The sequence below is a fragment of the Orbicella franksi genome, chromosome 2 (assembly GCF_964199315.1).
Source record: "Orbicella franksi chromosome 2, jaOrbFran1.1, whole genome shotgun sequence".
Taxonomy (NCBI): Eukaryota; Metazoa; Cnidaria; class Anthozoa; order Scleractinia; family Merulinidae; genus Orbicella; species Orbicella franksi.
Genome location: NC_138146.1, coordinates 34990558 through 35017375, shown reverse-complemented (window position 1 = coordinate 35017375; position 26818 = coordinate 34990558). Strand labels below are relative to the sequence as shown.

Sequence of the window (26818 nt, the reverse complement as noted above, 5' to 3'; positions counted from 1 at the left end):
ATTTCATCAAACGTTTTATGATATTCGCATTTACCCGCATTTTAAAAAACTAGCAGCATTTTTCAGCTTAAACGTAGCTTTGAATTCAAGTTGTTTTTTAAGGTGCTATTGCTGACTCATTACCAGCCGCTGTTCGGGAAAGGAGCCCGCGCAGCGGAAATCGAGCCTATTGTTGACTGCACGATCGAACTATGAATACATTGACGGTTTTTTGACAGATAGTTTCAGTAGCAAAAGCTTAGGTAGTTTTAAAGTCGCTGAGGGTGAGATCTTGCACGATAAACTGACCTCTAACAGTTGACTGTTAATGTATTCCAATTCGTATTTTTCTCGATACTTTAAGTTGAGTAGTGTCATTGAGAAGGTATTTTTTTCCTCAGCCCGTTTGTTATGATTGCAGTTTTGATCAGCAGACGGCTTAATTAAACGTAACCACTTGTCTAGTATTACACAACCTTGGAGGCCACTGCTCTGATCTGTTCTTGACGGGACTAGCTATGCCTTGATGCGAGACTGACCGTTGGCATTGCACGAATTTTCTCTCCCCAAGTCCACTTTGATACAATAACACCTCAGTAGTCCTTTGATATTGACTCACAGATAAATTCAACCAGAAGAACATTTCTGAAGCATGCACCCAGAGCATGTCCGCGTGTATTTCCTTGTAAATGACCCGTGTTGTTTTGTAACCTGATACAATTCACTTTCCATTAAGTCTTACTTAATTCAGTCTCATGATCTTCAGAGTAGGCCTTCAACTTGCTCTTAGCTTCACTAGCAAGCAAGCATGAGCGCTGCAGGTACAACAATTGCAGTAATATAAGACAGTGCATAAACCCCAAAAAGTGACCAGATGATTTGGATTTAAACACTTGAATTGTTGGTTTTGCGTTGTACATGTGCTTGAATCGTTGTGAATGCTCAGGTTTTTGCCATATTTCTTGGGCTTCCATTATGCTTCCTTAGCTGATGAAAACCGCTATTTAATCTCTTTCTTTTGTTAATATTTATTACATTTTTTTCTTTCACTAAAGTATTGAGAGAGTGGATGCCCCGTGATATGGTATGGGACATTAAACAATACCCATGCCAAATAAACAAATATATAAACCGATAGCCTCCACATCAACCGAAGGGACCTTTGCATCAAACATACATATAAACAATTTTAAAGAAAGTACTTAAAATTCTGAGGAACAGGTTCAGCCCTGAGGAACATAAAACTTATTATGACCGAGTGCCATAAGACCACGAAAACAGAATGCAAATTCAAGGAATTGTTTGTCTCAATGGATGGAACGATATTTTGTGTTAATAGACGACTGATATATTGACTTAAGAAAAAACTAAATTCTGAATAAAGAATTTATTTCATTTGAGGGTAACGCGTGTTAACTTCGAATGACACACAAAAAAAATGGTTCACCTTTTTTGGCTTTGGTTTTTTTTTTTTTAGAGAAAATCTTAGCCAAAATCTTTATGAGATCTTTCCAACTCTTTTAATTGTTATAGGAAATAAGTGAATATAAGACCATTACCGCAGAGTTCCATATTGACTACTTCACGTGCTTTCAGCTCGATCAAAAAACTCAATCATTATCTCTGAAATAGTTGATTGTTCAGGTTTCACTCTTTTCACTAAATACCATGATCATGAACAGTACTATATTAACTCCAGGGTCCTCCAGCCGGCAAAGTTTGTTCAGAACAAAAGTCGCAAAACAGTTGTATCTACCTAGATCGGCTGAGCCATGCATCTTTGACCAATACAGTCAGTATCTCGTCTACAAGATGTCAATACTTTGTTTTTACTATTAGTGCAACGTGATTCAAGTTGCTCGGAATTATTTCAATATACCCCATTCTCGACCCCAGACCCTTCGCTTTCTTGATCGCGCGCGAAGGCTCTGGGGAACTCTACGCAAGCGTAGCCAAAATCTGGCTATGCTGGCGTCACAGCGCATGCTCATTGAAAAACCAAAATGGCGCCTTACTTGGACGCAGCTGTTGTGTCTGCCTTAAAGAAAGCTGGAAAAGACGAAAACTTTCGCTTAAAAGCTGAGCAAAAGGCAATTATCGAAGCCGTAGTTTGTTCTAAAAAAGACGTTTTAGGTGTTTTGCCGACGGGTTTCGGAAAGTCCCTCGTTTTCCATCTGTTAAGTGATGTTTTTGACTTTGTTGATGCTAAAGGTCCACCTACACAGACAAAAGCCATCACCATTGTCGTATCGCCACTAAATGCTCTGATGAGAGATCAGATAGGAAAATTGGATCACTTGGGAGCCATTATTCTCGACGGAACGAAAAGTACCAACCATTTAGCAATGTCCTTAGTAACAGACGGCAAACTACAACTGATACTTTCACACCCAGAACTTCTGCTCGTGAACAACACAAAAACGATGCTGAAAACAACCAACTTTCAGAGGAATGTGCGTTGCATTGTAGTAGATGAGGCGCATTTAGTGGACGACTGGTGAGTGCTTTTCTTTTAGTGATTTCGTTTGGTTTACACAGATACAACTTCTGTTATAAATTTACTAAAACGTATTAAAGCATACTTTAATTTCAACTGAACTTCAATTTGTTCTACCTTACATCTAACTTAATTACTTGTCAAATTTCTGCTACAAATTTCAAAACCGTTTAGTGACAGGTTAATGTGTGTACATGCACAGTTTGGCGTTAACTCAAATATATGGAAGGTTGCAAACTTTTAAACCAAGAGAATAATGTTAATCATTTCAATTCAATCAAAGAAAACAAAGCATAGTATAAAATGGATGTGACCCCTTTTCTTAAAACCCATCTATTATATTTTTTGTGCAACTCAGGAAAGAGTTTCGCCCAGCATTTGGGAAGCTTGATACCATCTGCAGTATTTTCCCTGATGTGCCCATTGTGGCTCTAACTGCCACAGCTACCAAAAGCAAGAAAGAAAAGATTGTTAGCTCCATTGGTCTTCAGCTTCCTTTTGTTGTTGAGGTTAATCCAGACAGAGAAAATATTTTCTTTGAGTCAAAACCCCGACCAGCTGCTAAAGAAGAAAGAATAACAATTCTAACACCTTATGCTCAGGAGTTAAAAGCTAAAAGATCTGCCATGCCGTTAACAATATTTTATGGGGACCTGGAGGGCTGTGCTGAAAGCTTTCTTTATTTCAGCTCTGAGCTAGGTGACAATCAGTATGAGCCACTCCATGCAGACAAAGTGGCCAAGAACAGGCTATTTACACAATATCATGCACAATACCCAAAACATGAACAAGAGCGCATTATGGAAGAACTTACTAACAATAAATGTAAGCACAGAGTTTTTTTTGTGACCATTGCATTTGGTATTGGCATAGACTGCCCTAACATTAGAAGGGTAATTCATCTCGGTGTACCTTACACCATGGAGGAGTACTTCCAGGAAGCTGGCCGTGCTGGAAGGGATAGTCTACCAGCCAAAGCTACAATTTACTACAATGCATATGACATTAGTAAAGCGAAACGTGGCCTACAAGATATTATGATTAAGTTTGTGAAATCAACATCTGACTGCAAACGCGAAATTATTCTCCAATATTTTGGGTATCAAGCCCCAGACAGAACTGATGGTGGTCATGATTGCTGTGACTACCACAGAAACATATGCTCCTGTGAACTTTGTGTAAGTGAAGCTAAGAAACCAAAATTTGTCACTGAAGTTGATCTGCAGAGTACAGCACCTACTGGTTCCATCACTGTTTCCAAAGAACAGAGAGACCTTTTTCGTCAGAGGCTTCTTAGTTTTCGAGATACCCTGGGTACTTCCAGGTCTTGTGTTGGCAGTGTGAGCTTGTCAACTGGTTTCAGCTTAGAGTTAGTTGATAAAGCAGTGCAAAACTTTGAGAACTTAGATTCCATTGGGAGTATTTTATCCTATTTACCTGTTTTCAGTGAAGACAATGCTAAAGCTATTTTTGACATCCTACAAAGTGTCCTAGGTGAGCTACAGACCTAGATGGAGTTATGTTCCATTCTTATGTTTTAATAAGTCATAGTGAAGTGGCTGGTTATAAACTATGCAAATGTCAACTCGGAGATGGGAGGTGCTCTAGTTTACTTGGGTGGCATCACAATATTCTTGTCAAACCTTTACACTAAACTTCATGTGTAATTCATTAATATTTAAGACAGAGAAAACATGGTCTGTTTTTCTATCAAGTTTTAGTATGAATCTACTAGTGTTCTATCATGAATGCCATTCTCTGATTGGCTACGCTACTCACTGTCTATTCTGTGATAGATAGTGAGTAGCGTAGCAGTGTGCCCTTGTTAACAAAATGACTGCTGCTGCTTGGCATTTTCTAAGTGTCTGTGAAGAGGATTTAGATAGAGTTTAGAACGACTAGTAGATTTATACTAAAACAATTAGATTATTCGCTCTCAGTTTCTATGCATGATAGTTGACTCTGGCTGCACCCTCGTCAATTATCACATGATAGAAATCTCAACCTCAAAAACACAAAAGGAAGTTTGGGAGAACTAGAAATGTTGTGTGACCACAAGCTGACAGGCGAGTGTTTCCACGGCTTTTTCACATCCTCCCAAACTTTCACAAGTTTTTCTAATGTATACCCCAATAGAAACACCAAGAAAATGTTTTTATCTTATTTAGAAAAGAGCCCAAAGAAAATAATAAACAATGTGACTAGGACAACTTTTTTGTTTTCCTATTGAGTTACAGAAATATGATTTTTAACCATTTAGGACACGTATTTTCTTTGGGCTATTTTCTAAAATATGCATTGTTATTCATGGTTTACCCTAAAGAATGTTAGGATAAATGTGAGTGGATGGAAATGGCTTCCTTGGAGGTTATAAGTACATTTATGTGGATTACCTGTTGTTCTCAAAATATCAATGGTACATGTACTTACTGAATTATCTTGGAAAACTGAGCACATTTAAGATACTATGTGTATGCAAGTGTGTAAACTTACATAATTTGTAAAATTCTTATAACAATGTAAGATGGCTGAAGTTATGTTGGACTGACAATAAACTTTGTCCTTTTTAGGTAATGTGCTTATGATTTCTAACTTTACACTTTTTGTGTGACTAATCAGGACTGATCTCATCCACATCCGACTCTTCATCAAAGTCGTTGTCACTCTCATCCTCAATATCACTGCTGCTATCCCCATCACTGTCAGCTCCAGCAAATCTACAGGCTGCCAGTTTCCTTTTATGTCTAGTTAACCAAGCATCCAGTTTTACAATGTCCAACTGGTCGAGGGGACTTTTTGGGATGGTGGGGAAAGAGTTGTGTTTACGACCTGAAGTAAACACAAATGGTCTTTGGCTATGTATAAGTTCAATCATTTCCCTCTCGTCATCTTGCTTACTCAGAGATGTGTGAAGGGTGTAGTCAGGAGCAATTTGACACTGTCTATCAAAATTATCTGAAACACCTTTCAAACCACAAGAAGCTTTTGTAGCCCTCTCTACTGCTGCGAGTGTTTTGTTAGCTACAAGATCCTTCAGAACAGTCTTGTGGCCTTTAACAAAGTGCTCTTGTTTAAGGTCATTGGCAACATTCTTCCCTTCACCACCTCTCCAGTTAACAAACTGTCCATGTATAATCCTATGGGCTACTTTCTGAGTGTAAAGGGCCTTAACACATGTTATAAACCGCATCATTTCAAATGCATACTTCATTCCTCTTGGTCTAGATCTGAAATAAAGCATTAATAGTTTTGCATTTCTTAGATTACGTTCACCATCCCCCTCCTTTTCTGTATCATGCAGTTGCATCAGTAATGTGCCAAGTTGTATCACTTGCAAGCCATAGTTGAGTACCCTGTCATCCTTCTGTGGATCCTGTGGTGGTATGTTTGATATTGTAGGTTCTGGCTCAGTAAATGGTTCAGACTGAGGTTGTTGTTTGTTGTCTTCTTGACTTGCTTTGTTCTGACCACATAATGCTAAGAGGTTTTTCTGCCAAATCACGTACTGTCCAACATGCAGGTTGTGTGTGTTTCTTTCAGGACTTACAGCCTCAACATGAGCTACATACACCAATGCAGTCTCAGTGTTGGTCACAATGGTGGGTGGAGGAGTTATTACTTTCCCCACTCCTAGTACTATAGGTCCCTGGTTAGGTACTTGTTGGAGAAGAGCAACAATGTGACCTGCAAAATGCATAACAGTGAATGCAAGATGCATTTTATTCTTGCTCAAAAAGTGTATCTTAGTACTACATGTATATATTAAATATTACAAATTTTTAAAACTTCTCAGCAATTAAGTCATCTGTATTACCATTAGTTTTATCTGAAGAGTGAAATACATGTAGCAGTTGTACCATGAAATTTTTAAATAATATCGTGAATTAAAAAGCCAATGACCTGTAACAAAAAAGAGCCAAAACCATTTGTTTTTAGTGTACATAAATTTAACTTCATATAAAATGTAATATATGTAATATGCACCTGGTTGGATGGATGGTCTCTTTGCTCTGTTCAATGAATCTGTGTTTACTTCCCTTTGCTCTTGATCTTTTTGAAACATAAACAACAATGAGCCAAAAAAAAATGCCTATATGTAGTTGATTTAATTAGTGAGGTTTTAAATATGTTTTATCATGTATTATTATATGCATATTGTTTTGCACATTTATTAACTCATTTTCAAAATTATGAGAGCTATTAAAAAAAATTGTCTTTCACTCGGTGATATCCCTGATTAATTATTACCAGTAACAGATTGGGTAAAAACTATTTTAATGTCCCCAAAAAGTTTTGACATGGTTTAAGTGATTATATTGTATAATTTCAAAGTGTTTTGCGGGTGTTTAATTTATTTAACTTACCCTTACATATGCATGTAGCTGTCCCTTTCTCTACCCATCTCCCTTGTCTGTTCCTGACAAGCCCCTTAAGTAATTAGTAGCTAATGGCTGTCTCTTTCAGATCCGAGCCAACAGAAAATTATTGTTCCTTCTTAGGTTTGTCAGAAGTACCCAGCTACCAGCAAAAATCACTATCTACTTCATGATCTCCCCCAGCTACTCTACTTGCTAATCACCTGATTCTTTAAGCGAGATGGCAAAATCAGCTGCCTACTCCAACAATAAAGCTGCCTACTTCAAACCTATGTAACAACTGCCTCATTTCTTTAACTGATGACCAAGAATGTTAACCTCAGCTAATAATTAACAAAATAATGCAGATAAAAACACAGCTCAATAATAAATTTCATAAGTATTCAATTCTGTACCTGCTGAGTAGATGGGTGATTGCTGAAACCTGGGTTCTGTAGCAGCAGCTTCAGCCTGTGGATGCTGCAGTGCTTGCTTGTCTCAGAGCTTTTTCAACATCAAATTCAAGCATCACGTACTCATCCACAAAACAACCAATGATCCTTTCCAAGTCCTTCGGGTCTGAGGAAGTAATTTTCTTTGGAGCACCATCCAATCGTTCTAGACCAGCATATTCCATGAAAGCACTACACAAGTAGGCTTTTGTTGCTGATAACATAAGGGAATTGGCACTCTCAAAGTTGCTCTTAACTTTGGTGGAAACATTTACTAAGCCAAAACGTTGCCTCAAGTTGTAGAGGGAACCTACATCTCGTGCAGACTGTGTATTGTACAGCTGCTCCCAGATGTACTAAAGAGAGAATTAATTAAAAGAAAGAAGTGACTTAATGCATCAATCTCACACCAATTGATTGTATGATAGCTAGACTACTACTAAAACTGGTCAGTAACATGGAGGACTTAGGACTGTGATCTTGTAATGTAACATGATTGAAATTCAAAAGTCATACTGACATTTCAATCTCATACATGTACCTGCGTAGTTTTATAATATCATTGAAAATATTAAAGTCGATCATTTATGATGTTAAATCATCATCATTATTATCATTAGTTTCACCTCCTATTACAGTACATTTGACAGTTGCAATAAGTGATTATAGCCTGAGAACTGAAAGTCCTCTGAGCTGGTAGCAGGACAGAAATCTCGAGTCCAGATGTAGGCTACGCTAGGCTTTGCATTAAATGCATATAGAATTGTTATTTTTTATATTCATTAAATAGTAATTTTTTTTTTTTCTTGACCATCTAAAAACCAGTACATCAAGTTGGGAAAACATATTGTAAGCAGCTGTGCATGTATACATGTAAATAATGTTACAAAGCACAATTTAGTCCCTTTTACTTTATAAAAATCTTATGCACTGCTTGCACAAGGGTCAAACAACCTATATCTTCAGGAGGGGTTAGGGAGTTAGGATATCAGAAGGAAAAAGCATCAATGGGATTTTTGTTTATTTTAAATTCAGTTCCACCACCTCCACCCACAGAGGTATTTCAGTCTTACCCCAAGGAATGACTGCTTAGCATGCCAGACAGCTGCAGCTTCTATAACACATTCAAACTTTTCACATGAATAGTCGCACCCTGCTCTAGTTTTCTTCGCTCCAGTCACTCGTTCCCGACCGAGAAGGTCACCAAACAGTGGGATATGCTTTCCTACCAGTTGTAGAACACCAGAAAATTACTTTTTGAAAACAAAATTCATGTATTGAAGTAAATCTATTTCACTGTTTATACATTCAATACATATATTCAAAGCAAATAATTTCTATGTTAAAATATTTCATATTTTATTATATACATTAATTTCTGTCATAAATTTACCCAACTGATTATTGACAGAAACACATTAATTTAAGGTGGCTGAACACAGTTTTTGATATCCGTGTTCATTCACCTTTTTCTCTAAAACCCTTAATCCTTCGCTCGCCAAAAATAGCAGCAGGCAAGTTAACATCACAAACTTTGGTTTTTTGATGGTTAAGCTGACGTAAGTGCCATTGCCATGGCAACATGAATAAATATAAACAGGCCTTTAAAATCAGTTTTGTTTATTTATAGAAAATCTAATCATTAGATTTTCTTTACAATTTGCATGCAACAAGCTTGTAGCGATTCTCACAAGTTAACACCATTTTGCTAATAGTTTAACAGAGAGATCCTTAATTATCTGTTGTTGAAGGTTCACTGGAATATCTAGAATTTCCTTTGTTAAAGTTCAATCATTTTCAATACTCCAGTTACTTATTTCCTTAAGTATTTTTGTGCCAAATTTTGTGAAATTCTAATGAGTGGTTTTCGAGTAAAAGGCGTATTTCCGAGAGTGCAATTTTCATTCAATCGCAATTTTTTGACCTACTACGCATGCGCTGCATTTAACTGGGTTCTTTCAGTAACAAAGAAAAAGCTGAGAATTGCTGGGTTCTTTGCAGCGTTACCTTTCCTAACATATCTTTGTAATAAAAGACTAAAGCCATCAACACTCTGGGTTCAATTATAGAGAAAAATAACGCAGATAGTAAATAAAATGATCGTTCTATTGATGGCATGCTTGTTTTTAGCAATCCTTGTGCGTGTGCTGAATGGCATCAGCAAAAGCACGCATGAAAACTGTTCGGCCACCTTAATTGTTGTGTGTAAATATTTTTTGCAAATTCATTAAGACGGGAAAATGAAGAAGCAAGCGTTGTCTCAGAAAGAATTCCATGTGACAGAATTTAATACCTCATTTAATAAAAATTGCTCTTTTTTTCTTGTTGTTATAACTATAGTTAAAACAGAAAATTTTAAGGTACACACCTAGGGCAGATCTAGGGGGTTTTGGTTGAACCTCCTAAATTAAAAGAAAAAAGACATTTATAACATGCTGACTTGGTCTCAGATTGCTGGAAATTCTCAATTTAAAAAAAAAATTGAGGGAGGATGCCCCCGGGCCCCCTACAGGGGGGTGCCTTTGGTAGTCCCCTTCTCAAAACCCCTTCTCTAAAATCCTGTACTCACCCCTGATACACTACAGGTTAGTAATTGATTGTCAAAAAAATAAATAAAACTTATTGTGATATTCTTTTCACACACCTTTTAGAAGTGTTTCTGTTCTTTCCAGTTTTTCAAACTGTGAAACTTCTTCTGCGATACTTCCCTCATCAGGGGCATACACCTCAGTGAGTAGCTCCTGCAGCACTTCAAGATACTGCACAACATCGGAATGCTTTGACTGATTGTATGGAACAATTGGTAGGTTGATGACAATAGATTTCTTTGCCATTTCTGCAGAGAAGCGATGCTTAATATGCTTAGGGATAAAAGATTCCAAGGAACTGAGACATGGAAAGAATTCTACCAGTATTCTGCTAACGAGGACAATGAACTCTTTTCTGAAAAGCTGAAGCTCATCCTTACAAAGCAAGTAATTGGAATTGCTGAAAGTGCTAATGTCATTCACCAGTGGCTTTGTATCATCAAGCCCAGCACTTGAGATCCGATCAAATGTTAAATAATACGTTATCCAGTGAAAATCAGAGTTCCTATGATTTTTCAGGATGACATTTGCTAAAATTTTGAAATCAAAATTGTCAAATGTAGCTCTTAATTCCATAGAACTGTTTTCCTTCATTACGTCACGAACCTTTTGTACAAGCGCATCGCCTGCAAAGAAAGGAAGAAAAAGTCCTTAATTTTCAAGAAGGAAAATAACAATAATACATATATTTTATGCCCTTTAAAATAATTTATGATTTAAGAAAAACTGTTGTAAATGAATGCTTACCAATGGCATCCATAGTTTTCAAGTAATTTGCCCTTGACTGGCAGATACCAAGACTCCTCATTCTTTCAAAGGTCTGCATGGTACATATTGCAAGAAATAAAAAAAAAAAACAGATAAATGTGAAACAACAACTTAATTAAAAGCTATACATCAGCACCTATAAAAAACTTGTTAATAACTTTTGAGATGATTGCTAAATGAAAAAGTCTGTGAGTACCAGTAAGTCTTGACACAGTTTTCTTATAAAACTTCATCCCTAACAGAAGCTAAGGTATCTCTGTCTTAGACACTCTTCATTTTAAATTTCTCTGACCAAAAGGTGGACACCCCCAAGCAGACACTTCTATGTAGTTTCATTGGGTTTTACTTGTGGCTAGGGAATGGTTATAATTACATTTTGATGAGAGGTAATGTACTTCTTGGAAAAAAGTACAGCACAAAACAGTTTACCACTAAGTGATCAAATATATTGATAAACATCACCTTTGTCCACCCCTTTTTTTCTTGTATTTTTTAAAAAAAATCCAACCATCTTTAGAGGGGATTTTTTCATTCTGTTTGGGGGGGGGGGGGGGGGTTGGCTTGCACTCTGCCACAATTCCTTTGGCCCCTTCTGTTTGAATATTTTGGATCCGCCCATGGCTAAATTTACCTTTTTGCTGCTGTGCCCAACTCCAAGAATAATTGTAGCAATTTTTTGGACCAAGCTAAGCTCTTGCCACCTCTGGTTCATCATCATTGCATAAACCATGCACACTGGAGGGACTTGAGCATCCACATTTTTCTTTAGTCTGGGAGCAGCCACTGTTGCAATGAAGTCTAGTATATCTGGTGCCCTGTTCTTCATTTCTTTCATAACATTGCACCACTCAACACTTTCCAAAGCTTCCACTGATGTGTCTTTAAGGACCGACGGTTCACCACGAGTCCTTACACACAGTGATTGGCACTGGTCATTGATTTCTTTAAGTAGCTGTAACTTGATGGCCCCCTTGATGCTATCAACACTGAGAACTTCTTTGGCAATGTCCTCTGGAATTCCCCACTGCACAGTACTCAATACCTTTGTAACTATTGCTTTTGGTATGGCGTCTTTGCATGACTTGATGAGCTGGAAGGTCATTAAATGAAAACAATTTTGTCCATTATGTTTCTTTTCTTAATTTAACTTACGTATAATATCAACAGGGGTAGTTTATCCAGACTCGGATGGAAATACCGGCGTAACAATTTTTTCGAAAATCGCACAAGTTCTTCTTTCCTGGAACTTTTTTCACGAGCTCCGTTTAATTTATTTTAAATCTTAAAAATAATATAATAAAACGAACCTGTGAGTTTGAAGACCAGCATCGGTTAATATCTCCGAGGCCTGTTGTTTGTTTAATTCGTTGTCTGGACTCGAGGCGCTTCTCGCGCTTACCACAGGTAAGGGAAGGATATCGCGACTGTTTGTAGGAACTTGCTCGCCGGAGAAAAGTGAAGAAATCTGAACTCTCAACTCAGAGCTACACTCTTCATCAGCCGCTTGATCGGCCGGAGTAAAGGTGGTGGTGTCAAAGTGCCGTGTCGTAAACTCAGTGGGAACTGTAGGCCTTCGTTTTCCATGCGGTTCTTGTGTTGGTGTTGAAGGCTTTCTGCCACGTTTAAGCCGAGCGTTATCTAAATCCGCTATCTGGATTTCTTTGGATTGCGAGCAAATGTTTCGGAAGTCATCGATAGCTTTCGCAAGTCCTGTGACCTTTCGGAAACATTTTCTGCAGATTTTTGTTGTTAGGAAATCTTCATCGCTCTCTTGCACCTGGATCTTTCCCACTTCTTTTAGTTTCTCGATCACATTTTCCCTTTGAGCCGTTTTTCCAAACAAATCTATGCTATCATATACGTTGGACAAATGAGAATTGCAGCAACGGCAAATTTTAACCTTCCGATAGCACAGTTTTTTCGGTGTTCCGTCCATTTCTTTCACTGTTCCCTGCACGCACTGTAAGTTTCCCCGTAAATTCACTACAGGTAGCGCGTAATAAATTGACCAATCAGAAACATTTTTATTGTTTCACTCATAAACCAATCAGAACAGACTTTCTGGCCCAGTTCCCCAGAGCTCTTCTCGCCGTCCGTCATGCGCAAAAGAGAAGAGCTCTGGGGTCGAGAATGAATATACCCTCGCTTGCACATGGCAATGTCAGCCGGAATCAAAATCGTAATCCATTTCACATGTACTATATTGACATCAAAACGGCTGGCCCTGTGTCAATAAGAAAGACTAAAAATCCGATGGAACGGCTTATAAAAGAAGTTTTAAAAAGTCGCAGAATGATCAGTTCCATAATCAATTTTCATCCTGGATCGAAAGACAAGAGAATGCAACGCGATAAAATAACGCCTTCAGATAAAACACGCTTTAAATAAATATTCAGAATATTGCACTTACACTTTTATCCAAGGAGATATCTGGTTTTTTTTTCTTCTTTTTGCGGCCTTGTAATTGGACAGGAAAAAAGTGACGATAGTAAGTAAGTAAGTAAGTAACTTTATTAAATGAGGGTAAAAACACTTTACAGTCATTGACTGATAAACTCGTGGCCCTCCCTTAAACAATTAAAATATAAATCACAAGGATTTTAAAAATATCTAACTATGAACGATAATTAATTTAAACTAAACAAAGTGTGTTCAACATAGAATTGGTCTTGAAACAAAACATCAGCTAGGTGCGAATCTGATCTTCTTGCCCTGATTTTCCGCTAATTAATAATTTTCGTGACAAACTGAACTTTTTTCAAGTATTCAGACTGACTGTCGTTGAGTTTAATATAAAGTGCTTCATGTTTTATTAGGGCCCGATCTAGAAACTCCATATCCCACTTCAAGGAACGGCCAATGGGGGCCGTAAAAGCTCATATATTACTCTATGTTCAACCTCGAACTCTTTGAGAGTTCGAGGTTGAACATAGAGTAATTATAAAACTTTCTGCCCCAGGAAAGTCAACTGAAGTTGGGCTTTCGTCCGAGAAGTTGTTTTGGAAAACCAATTATTTGCCTAGTCCACCGGCCATTGATAAAAAAAAGTCATTAGGCCAGGTATAATCATGTTTGATTACTTCATATACCTATTGATATTCATCTGGCGAGAACAACTTATCCAATAATTTTCTCAGGATGGATGAAGAAACAAACCAAAAACTTAATATCAAATGACCACATTGAATATAATCGCGATATCGATATACTTTTTTTTGATAAGACTGTTTCAATTTAAGCCTACGCGAGTATAACTACTAAGCCTCGGGATTTTGATTTTGCATTAGTATTTTTAATTTCTTGTTTTAAATTTAGGCAAGTCGCTAAAATACGTATTCTCGGGTCAGTCAACATTGCTATTATATATATAACACGTGTAGAGGTTACCAACTGATTTAGTGGGAGGAAGATTCATCTGAATGACAGCCGGTATGCCGGGCGTCCCGACCCTACTGTCGGTTACCACTCCCTCTTGTAATTTTGCAACTGTCTTTCGTGCGGGCTAGGCGCGTGAAAAATTAGGGCGCAGAATTTAAAATATAATAATTAACTAAGAAAAAGGGAAAAACCACAAGATTTTTTCTGTTTTTATAAGAACAGTGAGAATTGAAAACTGTGACTTGTAAGGATGTAATAGAATAGTGGGACTGGAGTATTCACGCTTGACGTCCGTTTCCCCTTCTACTGTCTTGTTCTCCTAAATAGGTAATTGAATTGCTTTAAGAATTTGTATGGCTCATCATTAAAATTTTTATCTTTTATAGTATAAATGGTTATTATGGAGTTGCTATTTATACTATTTTAATTGATGAGAATATCCACTGCATAAGTAGTTAGTTGTAATCAACATTTCTCCTTAGGTAGCGTTAGTAGCAGTTGAACGTGACTACCCTTTTATTTTAGTGAAAAAGTGCTAAAAAGGCCTCCTTTGAAGACAGACACGAAGAACTGGTCTTGCTATTTCATTTATAACGAATCTTTATCAATCAATCTTTCTTTTCGTTCCTCAATTTACATTTTGTATAAATTTTTATTTTAATTTAGATTTAAAATTGAGGTCAAGGATGAGTTGGAACACTCCCCGTAGGTTTTCTGCGATGCTCCTTGTTGTTGTTGTCTCGTGCAACTTCCAACCAACAGTTTCTTTACAGACGCAAAGGTGTGCTGGGCGTGGTTGTAAATTAGCCTGCCCAAAGAGCCCTTTATATAATTCATGCAAGCAGATTCTTACCGGAGGAAACTGTAACCTGATATGTCATGCCGCCGAAAAGTGCCACTTCTCTTGCACAGGGGGAAGTTGCAAGCCTATTCCGTGCACCGCAAGGATGTGCGATTTGTCGTGCACTAGTGGAGGCTGTGAAATGGACTGCAAAGGAGAGCATTGCAAAGCCAGTTGTACTGGTGGTAGATGTATTCTTAAGCGCTCCGCAAACGCAAAAACATGCAACCTGAGATGCACCGTTGGACCGTGCAATACCGTTTGACCAACACCATCTACAGAAACTACAGCCCTCACTGTCCGGCCCACTTTACGACCTCGTTTTCACTCTCAGACATGCTATCCAGTTGCTGGTTGTACATGTCCAAGAAGCTCCAGCTACTATCGATGCAATCAGCTTTGCTTTAGTGGTAGGTGTCCTTTAACCTGTCATGCATCTGGCATATGTGACATGAGTTGCACCGGAGGAAACTGCAAACCTATTATGTGTGACTCAACAACCTGCGATTTGTCCTGCACTGGTGGAGGCTGCGCGATAAAATGCAGAGGAGAACTTTGTAAAGCCGCTTGTACTGGTGGTAACTGTCCCGTGACTTGCCATTCGACCGATAGGTGTAAGATCATGTGCACCAGAGGGAATTGCAAGCCCATTCTGTGTACTGCGAAAACCTGTGATTTGTCGTGTACTTGTAGAGGGTGCGAGATGGACGGCAGAGGAGAACACTGTCAGTTCAGTTGTACGGGTGGAAGATGCACTCTGAAATGTTCCCCAAATGCGAAAACCTGTGTTCTAAGCTGCACAGGTGGGCCCTGCAAAACTATCAAACCAACAATCAAACCAACAACACTTACAATTCAGCCACCGTACCGCCCGGTCCGCACATTCAAAGATGTGTGCAGGTGGCTGCAAATTAACTTGTCCAAGAAGCTCCAACTACAATCAGTGCGAACAGATTTGCACCGGTGGTAGTTGCCCTTTCACTGCCATTCGTCTGACAGATGTGATATGACATGTACTGGAGGAAGCTGTAAGCCCATTCTGTGTACCGCGAAAATATGCGATTTGTCGTGCACTGGTGGAAGGTGCGAAATGGACTGCAAAGGGGAGCACTGTAAAGCAAGTTGTAGGGGTGGAAGATACACTTCAAAGTGTCCCTCAAACTCGAAAACCTGCAACTTGAGATGCACAGTTGGACCGTACAAAACTATCAGACCACCCAGCACTGCACTTACACAGTACCACCTACAAATCCTCAGCCAACTACTCCGCGTAATCCATCCAATCCCTTTCAGAAGTGTGTTAGACCACAACGTGGTTGCAGGCTCACATGTCCGAGACGTCCCAATTACACTTCCTGTGTGCAGAACTGCAATAAAGGTAAAGGAGGCTTCTTTTTAAAATAATTTTTCATCATTTCAGTTTTTACTTTCAAATGTTTCTGGGAAAAGGGGAACTTTTATTTAAAGATACTTGTCACACGTTTTTCGGTACCTTACATAGTACGTTATAGTACAAAGTAAAAGGAAATAAAAGTTCTTCGTGCTTTTAAACGAAGAATACGATGGCAGAAACATTGTTACACTTAATCGGTTTAAGGGCAGAAAGTACATCAGGTCTTGTTAAATGATTTTTTAAATCGTGCAAAAGTAAAAACAAAAACTCGCGTTCAGGAGTCAGGTGAAGAAATCATTTTACCGATCAAAGAAAGCTTGCACCTATCTTTTGAAACATCCACTATTCTTTGTTGTCTTATTCATGTCGTTGATTTTCCACCACGGTGTTCAGAAGAGAGAACCAGGATCGTCGGTACAAGACCTGGAAAGGTTGTCATGTTTTCAAAGGCCTTATCTGCTAGCCGACGGCATTCCAACTCCTACTTAGCTCAAATCCTCGCTTTGACGTCCAGAAATTAAATGGACTCGCTCTATCCGCAAGCAACAAGTGAATGTGTCGACGGCCCCTTTAATGATACGAAAGTTTGTCGAGACGGGATAGAGAATGTGAATGTACACAAGTTGAAGCGTACCTAGACATACATCAGTTCTTGAATGTCAGTCATCCGTCTACATGGAAAAGTTACGTTTGTACCTTTAAATCTTATGACAACCTGACTTTCAATACTTTAACTTTCAAGGAAAATGTCAGTTAAGATGTTATGCAGAGGAAAAGTGCACGATGACTTGTATTCGAGGGAACTGCAAGCTTGTGATCTGCACTGCAAAATCGTGCCTACTGAATGTCTTGTCCAGGAGGGAACTGTGCCATGAACTGCTGGGGAACCTTCTGCAGGACCTCTTGATCGAGAGGTGTCTGTTCCTGAGTTGCTCCCCTAGTGCCAAAACCTGTGAACTGAGGGGCACTTATTGCAGGTCGCGGTGTGCAAGAAAAAGATGTAGATGTACCAGACGTCGCGGAGAGCGAGGGAACTCTCTGAAGTATCTGCCATCTGACTGCTTATTTGAAAACCTTTTTTGTATTAAAATATTTTTCTACCATAACCACAAAATAGTTTTTATATTGGAGTAATTACAAATAAAAACCTTTTGAAACCAGCACTTAGTAGTGAACACCCATTTGTACCGAGCAACTTTTTCTTTGCGTAAAAGAATGTCAGTTTAAAAAAAATAGGAAATGTGTTTCGTTTAGACTTATAGTGAAGCAAAATACTGAACCTGTCTACTGTCACGCTAATCAAAGTAGCTAATCATGTTAACTTTTCTCTGACTTACTGCCAGGTTGGCAATCTTGGTAGACCTCAATTAACTGACAGCTTTTAAATAAAAAAAACATATATATAAATAAATGCTTGATTGGATGCATATGACTGAATGAAGCTTTTCGACTTCAAATTGAAAAGGTAAAAGGTAGAAGACATCTTTAGGCACTAAAAATTACCAGCAAGAAGCAGGCGAGGATTAAAAGGCGGTGGATTGGGTGCTTGTCACTTCTCTATAGAACTGTCTAGAAAAAGGACAGGACAGGACGAGACAAGAAGGAACAGATGTATTCATATTAGCGCCTTTGTTTCTAGTCAAAACAGTGATAAACCATGAACGTGTAACGAGAACTCCTAGATGCAGGAAAGGATTCTTTCGAGTAGATTTAATTCAGCCATTCGAGCTCGCAATGGTTTGCATTTAGCAATATAGAGAAGAATAACTAATTCAAAGTCTTCAACATACATGAAAGTAGATAAATTCGGAATAAATTCCATTAACAACGTTTCTGAAAAACCATTATTCAATTTGCAAAACTATTGCAAGTTCTCGTTAAATCTAATCGCCAGGTACTTGAAGTTCGTACTACTTGCAAAAAGTTCTCGTACAGTGTTTTTTCTTTCACCATGACTGATTCCGGCGCCACGAACTCCTGCATTTCTCTGTCAAAGTATTTGGAATAAATTTAAAAACTATTTAATAATAATAATAATAATAATAATAGTAATAATAATAATAACAATAACAATAATAATGATGATGATAATTTATTTTAAAAAATGAGACAAAATTTACAAGTTCATTACTGGTATAAAAATTAAAAGTTCTTAATCAAAGTATTGAAGTACTATTTAAAATAACTACAAAAGATTGGCATACGCCTGTCGAAAAAGATACGTTTTCGACTGTTTTTTAAAACAATCTTAAGTCTCACATAATAGTATATCCTTTGGAAAAGAGTTCCAAAGAGATGGCGTGGATACCGAAAACGTACGAACGTGAATTATAATCTGGTATTTCCAATTGCGTATCGGTTGAGGACCTTTCACTGATAGGCCTTTTCCCTTCCCTTCTTAAAACGTTTATAGCGCTAAAAGTTTTGGTCGCTTTTTCTGTGCATTCTTCTGTAAGGAGCTGATTCGTTGCTTCAATTCTTTTACCCGCTATTGGTTTGCCCACGCCATCTCATGATTCTCCTGAAAATAAGTAACTTGATCACAAGAGTACAATTACTTTTCCTCGGGCTCTTTAACTTACATTTTCCATAGTAATATCAGTCATAAAAGCGGAAGGCCGCTCATATTTCTGTGTGTTTATCGACGCAATAAACCCACTTGGGATGTTGGGAGAACACGAGAAAAGTTTGTAAATCACTCGCCTAGCGGCTCGTAAATTGCAAGCTTTTCTCGCGTTCTCACAGTTTTTTTCACGTTCTCTCGCCGATCTAAGTCTATAGATATGTATAGCGGTATATTGCTTGACTAATCTTGAATGTAAGTGAATTTACGTTTCTCATATCTTTATGATTGGTTAGGGAGGCAGGTGGGATGTTAAAGTGGCTGCCTGTTTGGCTCGCTGGATGGCCGGTTGCTTGCTTGCTTGCTTGGTTGATCGATGGGTGGACCGATTCAGTGATGGATTTATTGTTCGATCATATTGAAAAACAGTAGTAGGAGAGTATTAGAGTTTGAGGTATTGTGAGGTTGCATATTTTTATGGGTTTCTGGTTCAGCTAAATTGTAACCCGCATTCAACGCATAAGTTGCATAACTCGACCTTACCTATAAACATGTCCACTAACAAATACCACAAAAAAAAAAACAACAACAACAACAACAACAACAACAACAAAACAATATAGTTCCAGACTTGGTAAAAGATTTGTTTTATTTCACTTTCATAACAAACGTTCTTTACAATTACATTAATGATTTGGAAACAAAGCGAACTAACGCCTTGAGAAAAACAACAGTATACTGTAACAAGTTGAAATTTAACAAATTGAATTAGTACAGTTATAGTTGAACCTGGTTGACAATATTTGTCTCATTAGCATGCGCATGCACATAGTTTGCAATGAATCGAAACAAAAATCAGTTCTAAATATTGAACGGTCATAGCACTATTCCCTCTGACAAGGAATTTGAGCCCGATGTACTGAATACTTTTGTACGTCGTGTTCTTTTTTTGTTTTGTTTTGTTTTGTTTTTTTTTTTAACTCAAAGTATGAACTCATTGGCGCTTTTGCCACCCAAAAAATTTTGCAATTCTTAAAAGACAATTTTGTATGTTACACCCAAAGAGCTAGAAATTTCATCAGGTACTAAGTTTCAGTAGCTCGTTAACCATTTGTAGTCAATTCTTATCTAACATGGCTCCTTCTGTGCGCAAAACCGTATGCTAATGAGCTGAATTAAAAACGATGCAGACTGTAAGGAGATGAATACGAGATAGGCTTAGTTCTTAACCAAGCCTTTCCTTAGTGCTCAGGGTCAGCAGCAAAAGGCATCTCCAATTCTCTCCACTGTTCATCAGATAAATCTGTTGGATACAGTTAACAAATACAAAGAACTCTTTAATTCACAGTAATTCACAGTAACCCGGCAGCAGTTATTTGGCAGTCCGTAAACAAACAATAGAGCAAAGAACCTTTAGTAGGACATATTGCTAAAGGATAGTTAATAAAGATGGTGAATTTTAAGCTCGGTAATTAAATATGAAGGTGAATTAATCAACATGACACGCTCGGGTCATGTTGATTAATTCACCTTCACATTTCATTACCGAGCTTAAAATTCACCATCTTTATTAACTTATCACTGCTCACGATGACTTCGATAGCGTTGATCCTAGCAGTATGCAGGACACCTGTCATATATGAACTCAGTTTAATGACCTTGCTCTCCATGAGTTCTCGTGGCCCAGTGGGTGGGGCGCCCGCCCGGTGTTCGGGAGGTCATGGGTTTGATTCCTGTCGGGGACTCAGAATTTTTCTTTGTCCCACGCTCGTGTCATGTTGATTAATTCACCTTAACACATATTGCTAAAGTTTTTCAGTACATAACATTTCATATGACTCCAGCAAAAGAAAAAAATGTCATTATCATATTCTTTTGAATACGGTTATGAAACATTTGCAGAAAGGTCAATCTTTGTTATGGTTGCAATAATTCATAACACTGATATCCCAAGAGCTCGAGATTACTAAAAACCAGTTTATAAACGTACGGAAATGGACGGTGCTCTGCCCCGTTGGGAACCACGAGTGTCCAAAGCTAATAACACCGTAAATGGAAAAGCGGTTTGTATATATGTTATTATTTTTAGAAGAAACGGATACAATCCAATAATAATTTACTCATTTTATTACAAGCATAGTTAATAATTGCAGTGAATCCCTGTAGGATCATGAAGGAGGGAAATAATGTTCGGAGTTACGAAGCGAAACTATGTTGTATATATGTTCTTACCATCCAGCACTTTGAAGGCAATGGCAAAATCCTGAATTTCTGCTGTTGAGAGAGATGTCAGATCCAGCACGTTTGAATCCAATTCGCAAGGAAGGTAGACACTTATCAGGAAAGCACAGTCTTCCAATGTCATCGTTTTGTCAAGCGTCAACTTTTTTTCGTCAGTCATCAATGCTTTTTCAAACTATACAAAAAACAGTCGATGTTTAAGTGATCGTCTTCACAGAAAGGAATGATCTCTGAATACTTTTATAACTATCGATTTCTAAGAAACAATTGCCGTGAGAGCCAAAACGAAAAGTTGTTAATCAAGCACATTTGACAGATAACCATGTGGGTTCGTTTTGTCAGTGAGAATCAGATTATGCATTATAACACTGTGTCCAGATCGATTGACAAACAGAGCGACTGACCGACCAAAGTAAATCCTTTAGTTATCTTGTCTGTGTATAGCACAAAGCTAGGCAAGTGTGGAAGAGCAATTAAACATTAGAAACAAATACAGTTCAACCCCTATTAAACGGCCACCCTCGGGGAAATGAATAGTGGCCGCCTAAAAGGGGTTGGCCGTTTAATAGAGATAAAAACAATAGAAAAGCCCTCATCGGGGCTTTGATTATTGGCCGCCTAATAGGGGTGGCCATTTAATAGGTGGCCGCTTGATAGGGATTCTACTGTAATTTACATTAAACAAAACTTAGTTCAAAACCCAACTGGAGCTGGAGGAAGCAGACCATTTGACTATTTACAGGTATGGCCGAGGGGTTGAACTCGTGTCTACCGCGACTCTCAGATTTTTCAGGTCTAGCGCCCAAACAGGCCCGGCAACGCGGCGACCGACAACCAGACAGACAGATAAACATAGATATAGGGAGCTGACTGCTAAAACTGGCTACCATTTAGGGCACTGACAGGATTAGGAGCTGATTAGTTGCATGAAAGGCTTTAAATTTGCTTCTTTTTCAGTTTCTCGGTTTTTGAATTCAGCGAATTTGATTCACTTACCCAGTGCAGGTACTTGCTGACGCGGGCTTTACGTCGTGCTGTAGTCCTCTCAGGTAACAGCACCACTTTAGTTATATTTTCCAGTTTGTCTATATCTTTGGCTGTGAAATAGTCTGGTTGATAAAAGAAAATAAAATTCACAGTACCTTATCCTCGGACGGACAGTGGTTGCCACCCCTCCCCTCCCCAGAGGATTTTCAGAATTCTGAAAAGAGGATTTCGTCTATAATGCAGGAACGTTCAGCAGCTGTTTATTTATCCCTTGGCAAGATTTTGAATTTTGTTGACTGTCCTTCCACGTCACTTGACACTGGAATGGCAACCAAAATTTGGCATACACCTCAGGCCAAGTTTCGTCCTTTTTGACAGAATTGCTCATTTCTTCCGTTTAATTTCTTGCAGAATTAGCACCTTTTTACATTCTGTTATTGTTTCTGGTTAATTTCCCATCAATTCACGTAAATTTTTCTAACTTTCTGAAAAGATTGTGAAATCCAAGAAAACTAATATAATGACCTCATGACCATTGAAACATAGACCATCTTGTACAGCGGACCGAGGACAATCTTATGAACGTAAAACAATGTAGATAAGTCCAAATGGAACGTAAACATCTACTCCCTTGCACCATTGGAAGAGAACATTTCTGTAAATATATTAGTATTCTAGGATTACATATCTGTTTCATCTACCTGGTAAATCTGTCTGGTCTGTAGTTTCTACCAGAATGTCGTCATACTCAGGATCTTCCTCACTGCATGTGGCATCCCAGTCTCTGCGATGAGTTACAACTTTCCCGACATACTCTCCTTTTCTGATTTCCAGGCGATTAGTATCTTTATTGTAATCAACGGGGCAGCACTTGAAGAGGAAGGGTGCTTGTGAGTTCCTCGCCGCCGCATCTGGAGGAAAATAGGTATCCGTAGCACGAATCCTCAGAGCTGAGTTCCTGTTTACGTTGAGGAACTGCAGTGACGGCGGAAGATTTCTCACTTCGGCTGCCATTTCTCTCTGTAAATCAAATAAATGACAAGTCTACAAAAATTATCAAATTTCTCCCCCACTTAAAACTGCGCGATTTAAAGTAAGGCTATTTTGAATGTATATTTACTATTAATTGCAATGCCAAACTAGACTCAAAAGAAAAAATACCGATGAGGTAACAGTAGGCATGTTTTGATAAAGGCTTATTGAAATCAGGTCATGTACGTTTTATAACGACTTCCCGTTTTTTGTAATGTAATGACGTTAACAAATATTCCTTTTTTTACGAAGATAAAATTCGGTTTTTACCTGATGCATTCTTTCCCCTTTCAGTTCAAATTTTTCGCTGTAAATAACAGACGTTATGAGGAGCAATTTATCACATTCTGCAAAAGACTTCATTTTGTTGGCATCCAGCTCTGCATTTGCCAGTATCCCACGAAGATCTGGATCGTCAATGTACTTTTGGCTCAATTTTCCGAGTGTTAGGACGCCTTGGTTGTCGCATAACTTAATAGTTCCTCCTGCAAATCCTGCGACATCCACGTCAAACTCATGGTTGCTGGGTTTGAGAAAAAAACGAATGGGCAATTGAGCTATAATGCTGCAATTTTATGACCATCTCCCTCGAATCCCTCATCCTTTGCGAAATTTTAAGAATGTTTTAACTATAAACCCGAGGCTGAGATTTTTAAGAAGGATACAATTCTGTATGCTAAAAATTTACAAATACAATACAATTATGTGCTTTTAACTAAAGCGAATAAAATTCTTCCTTTCCGGCTCTAAACGGCAAAACTAGCGAAAAAAAAAAAAAAAAAAACAGCACTAGCCGTATGCTCGATGTTAATAACATTTTTGCAAGAAGTTTTGAGTGTGATGTTAGGTTTAATGCCTGCAAGCTGGCTCCAAAATTACTTTAACACCATCCATACCCTAAACCCACTCGAAAACAGGTATATGTCATACGCTATAATCTAAGAATATTCACAAGAACAATTTCAGCCTAAAATCAGCAGAAAAATAAGAATACTTCGGCCGGAAAAACAATATTCTTATAAGAAAAAAAAAAAAAGAATGTGAGGGTTGAGATATACCCCTCCATTTTTCGTCCCCCTTTAGTCAGGTTACATTTTAGACAGCTTTTAATTATTGTAACATGTTACAAGAGATTCTTAGGCCGGATTACTTATCGTATGATACATTGCCATTGTCTCCTTTCTCCATACCTCCATACCTGTCATCTTTCATTTACGTGCTTACTTAAGTGGCTTCAGTTTTATTGTATTTGGCTTTAAGGAAGGATCTGGTCTGGATTTTTTGTACACAATTTGCAACGTTCATTACATCATTAATCAGTCCAATGAGGACAGAAAATACCATTTTGCAAGTTGTTACTCGGCTATTGCGATAGCTTATTTTGATTAAGAGTGTTCCTAATGGTACCTGGCACCCATGTCAACCTTCTGTTTCATTGACAGCTCTTCATCTCTTATATTTGATGTGATGGATTCACAAACTGTCTCCTGTACAGCTTCGTCGACATATCTCTCGAATCCTGCGAGGATTACAATTTCCGATTTTGCAAAAGGTCTTTTCCATAGTGGCCTATGCTGCCTGACCACCAGTGCCAAGGGTTGTATTTTATCAGTTTCGCCGTGGAGGACTGGGAAATATTTATGACTAAAATTCTCCTGAGCAAACTTTCGAATCGCGTCTTCAATCATCTGAAAACAAAAGCAAATCGAAAAATAGTATTGAATATCCCATTCGCCAAAGATCATTTAAACATAAACAAAATGTCCTGTCGTCCTTTGATCTACTGTTGGCAGAGTTAGCGATCAAACTCTTTTTTATGTATTTCGTAACAAAGTTCTAGAGATTTTTTGATGCACTAGGCCTTCCCAGCATGAGATCAATAAAATGAAGCCGAATTATATCGCTTCTAAAATCATCATCTTGGGAGAATGCATAACCTTGCTCCTACTAACAGCAGAAGTGAAATGAAATCTTCCCCTGCCAATATTTCTAACTTTACTCTAGGAAGGTTTGTACAGTTTCATAGACTTAATGAATGCTATTTTCTATTTCGTAAATAGGCATGGTGTTGGCAGATCTAATATACAACTTATTTGTTTCGATCAGATGCGATGTTTTAACCAGGGTGATGCTTGTGGGGAATTCTAATGAAATAGAAACTTGTCTTTCTCATTTAACGGTTGATCATTGAATTTAATTTAGTACACGATGAGCAAATTTACAGAAAATTTCTCATTAGCAACAGCATCCTCCGGTAAACACACCCAGACAATGTACTGGTACAAAGCAGAAATGTTCATCACCGTGAGTCTGGTCACATCACGGCATGCGTGACAAGTGAAACGCGGATGTGACAGGCAGCTCTTCTAACTTTATTTTTTCATATCAATCACAACACCAAAGGGCCTATCTTATTGCGTGGGGATCCCAGTGGCATGTTAAAGCAAGTAAGTCCAGTTCAATATTTATAGTGTTGTCGTCCTCCACAAGGCTTCCCATCCCCGCTTAAATTAAATGGATGGAAAACTAGAGGGTTTCAATTCCAAGTACGACGGAAAATTTTCGAGGGTTTTGTTATAATTTGCCGGGGTATATACTTTTTCCCGACAAACCACGCTGCGTTTAGTTCAGAATTTTCCAACGTATGGTGACTTGTGTATTAGTAACGAACTAGTTGAATACCGGAAATAGGCCGAACAAATTGCTAAGAATATATCACATCACACCACAGAACGGAATTTCACTCAAATATCTTATTACCGAAGCCCTAAAATTTCTTCGACATTTCAAAATGAAAAATAATTAATATTTAAAAAAAGTAAAACGCCGTGAATAGAATATGCCAAAAATGCGCGTTCAGTTTTGAGGATTTACAAAGATGTTATTTAGGTCGGCGTTTTAGTTTATGTGAAGGAACGTTTCTTTTTTCCTTCAAAAAATTACTAAATTGTATACTACATTGAAAATGATCGGGGTTTTCTTGCACACGAAGGTTAAATCTCCATCTTATGAGCACCATCAGAGGAAGACAAATCTTAAAGGAGCTCAGTGTCACGGTTTTGCGCTTCTCGAAAAGTTTAGCTGAAATTTTTAAGTTGCGTTTGATTGTTTTAACTTCGTATGAATCGTATTCATCCTCGTGTTCTTTTATGGTTTATTTTTATCTCTTTAGGTCTTTTTCTATCTTTATAGAAACTACGGTTTTCAGGTTGAAATAACTGTACGTAAAACTACTGTGATTGAGCTCTAAGCTCTCTGCACTGACAACTCAATAAAAAGCCTGCTACATTATAATTAAATACATTTATAACAGGAAGATAGCTAGAAAAACCATGGAATTGTCATACCGTAAAATTGGGCACGACGTGTTGCTTCGGTTGACTTTGCTTTAACCAATTAACTCAAGATAAGTTCAGTCAACTTTTGCTTAGCGAGGAAACGAAGCGAGTCGTCGTGTCTTCTCCAAGAATATTCTTGGTACATCCGCTATCAGTGCTTCTTTCGGTTTCTTGAAATGACGTTTGCTAGATAAGGACGTCATCATTAAAATCCAGTTCGTTGGGACTAGACTGTAATAGGCATTCGCCGCCGTATTTAAATAGAAATCCCTTGCAATCGAAAACTACCACGAATGCTTGTGTCAATCCGTCAAGGTTTGATAGTTGAGGGAAAAAGTATTGTTGTCTTTTTCCGCTGCCGTGACATGTGTCCTTTACGAAACCAAAAGTATAAATACTTGGTATG

At 38.1% G+C, this 26818-nt stretch overlaps 2 protein-coding genes and 1 pseudogene across 4 annotated transcripts; 2 read left to right on the top strand and 1 right to left on the bottom strand.

The window, feature by feature from the left end:
• The window catches only part of LOC145480135 (uncharacterized), a 95400-nt pseudogene that overhangs the window by 30231 nt on the left and 38351 nt on the right, over positions 1-26818 (top strand).
• Positions 1983-3987, top strand: LOC145480137 (ATP-dependent DNA helicase RecQ-like). Its single transcript, XM_081458592.1, has 2 exons — positions 1983-2476; positions 2823-3987. Exons 1-2 carry the CDS (start codon positions 1983-1985, stop codon positions 3985-3987), a joined length of 1659 nt encoding a protein of 552 aa, XP_081314718.1.
• On the bottom strand, positions 19032-26648 carry LOC145479537 (uncharacterized). Of its 3 annotated transcripts, XM_081457927.1 has the most exons (7): positions 26422-26648; positions 24482-24762; positions 23345-23597; positions 22744-23062; positions 22052-22164; positions 21047-21230; positions 19032-20117 (listed from the first exon to the last, which is right to left on the bottom strand). In XM_081457927.1, exons 2-7 carry the CDS (start codon positions 24760-24762, stop codon positions 20056-20058), a joined length of 1212 nt encoding a protein of 403 aa, XP_081314053.1. In that variant the 5' UTR covers positions 26422-26648; the 3' UTR covers positions 19032-20055. The 3 variants fall into 3 exon arrangements, with proteins under 3 accessions (XP_081314053.1, XP_081314052.1, XP_081314054.1); XM_081457926.1 differs by lacking the exon at positions 26422-26648 and having other exon boundaries at positions 24482-25045; XM_081457928.1 differs by lacking the exon at positions 26422-26648 and having other exon boundaries at positions 21047-21088; positions 24482-25045.

Coding starts and splice junctions, on each gene's coding strand:
- LOC145480137 (XM_081458592.1), top strand. CDS start 1,983: ATGGCGCCTTACTTGGACGCAGCTGTTGTGTCTGCCTTAAAGAAAGCT. Junction 2,477..2,822: donor GCGCATTTAGTGGACGACTG/GTGAGTGCTTTT, acceptor TATTATATTTTT/TGTGCAACTCAGGAAAGAGT.
- LOC145479537 (XM_081457926.1), bottom strand. CDS start 24,819: ATGATCTTTGGCGAATGGGATATTCAATACTATTTTTCGATTTGCTTT. Junction 22,165..22,743: donor AGACCAGACAGATTTACCAG/GTAGATGAAACA, acceptor TTTATCAACCAG/ACTATTTCACAGCCAAAGAT. Junction 20,118..21,046: donor TGCCTTCAAAGTGCTGGATG/GTAAGAACATAT, acceptor TGTATCCAACAG/ATTTATCTGATGAACAGTGG.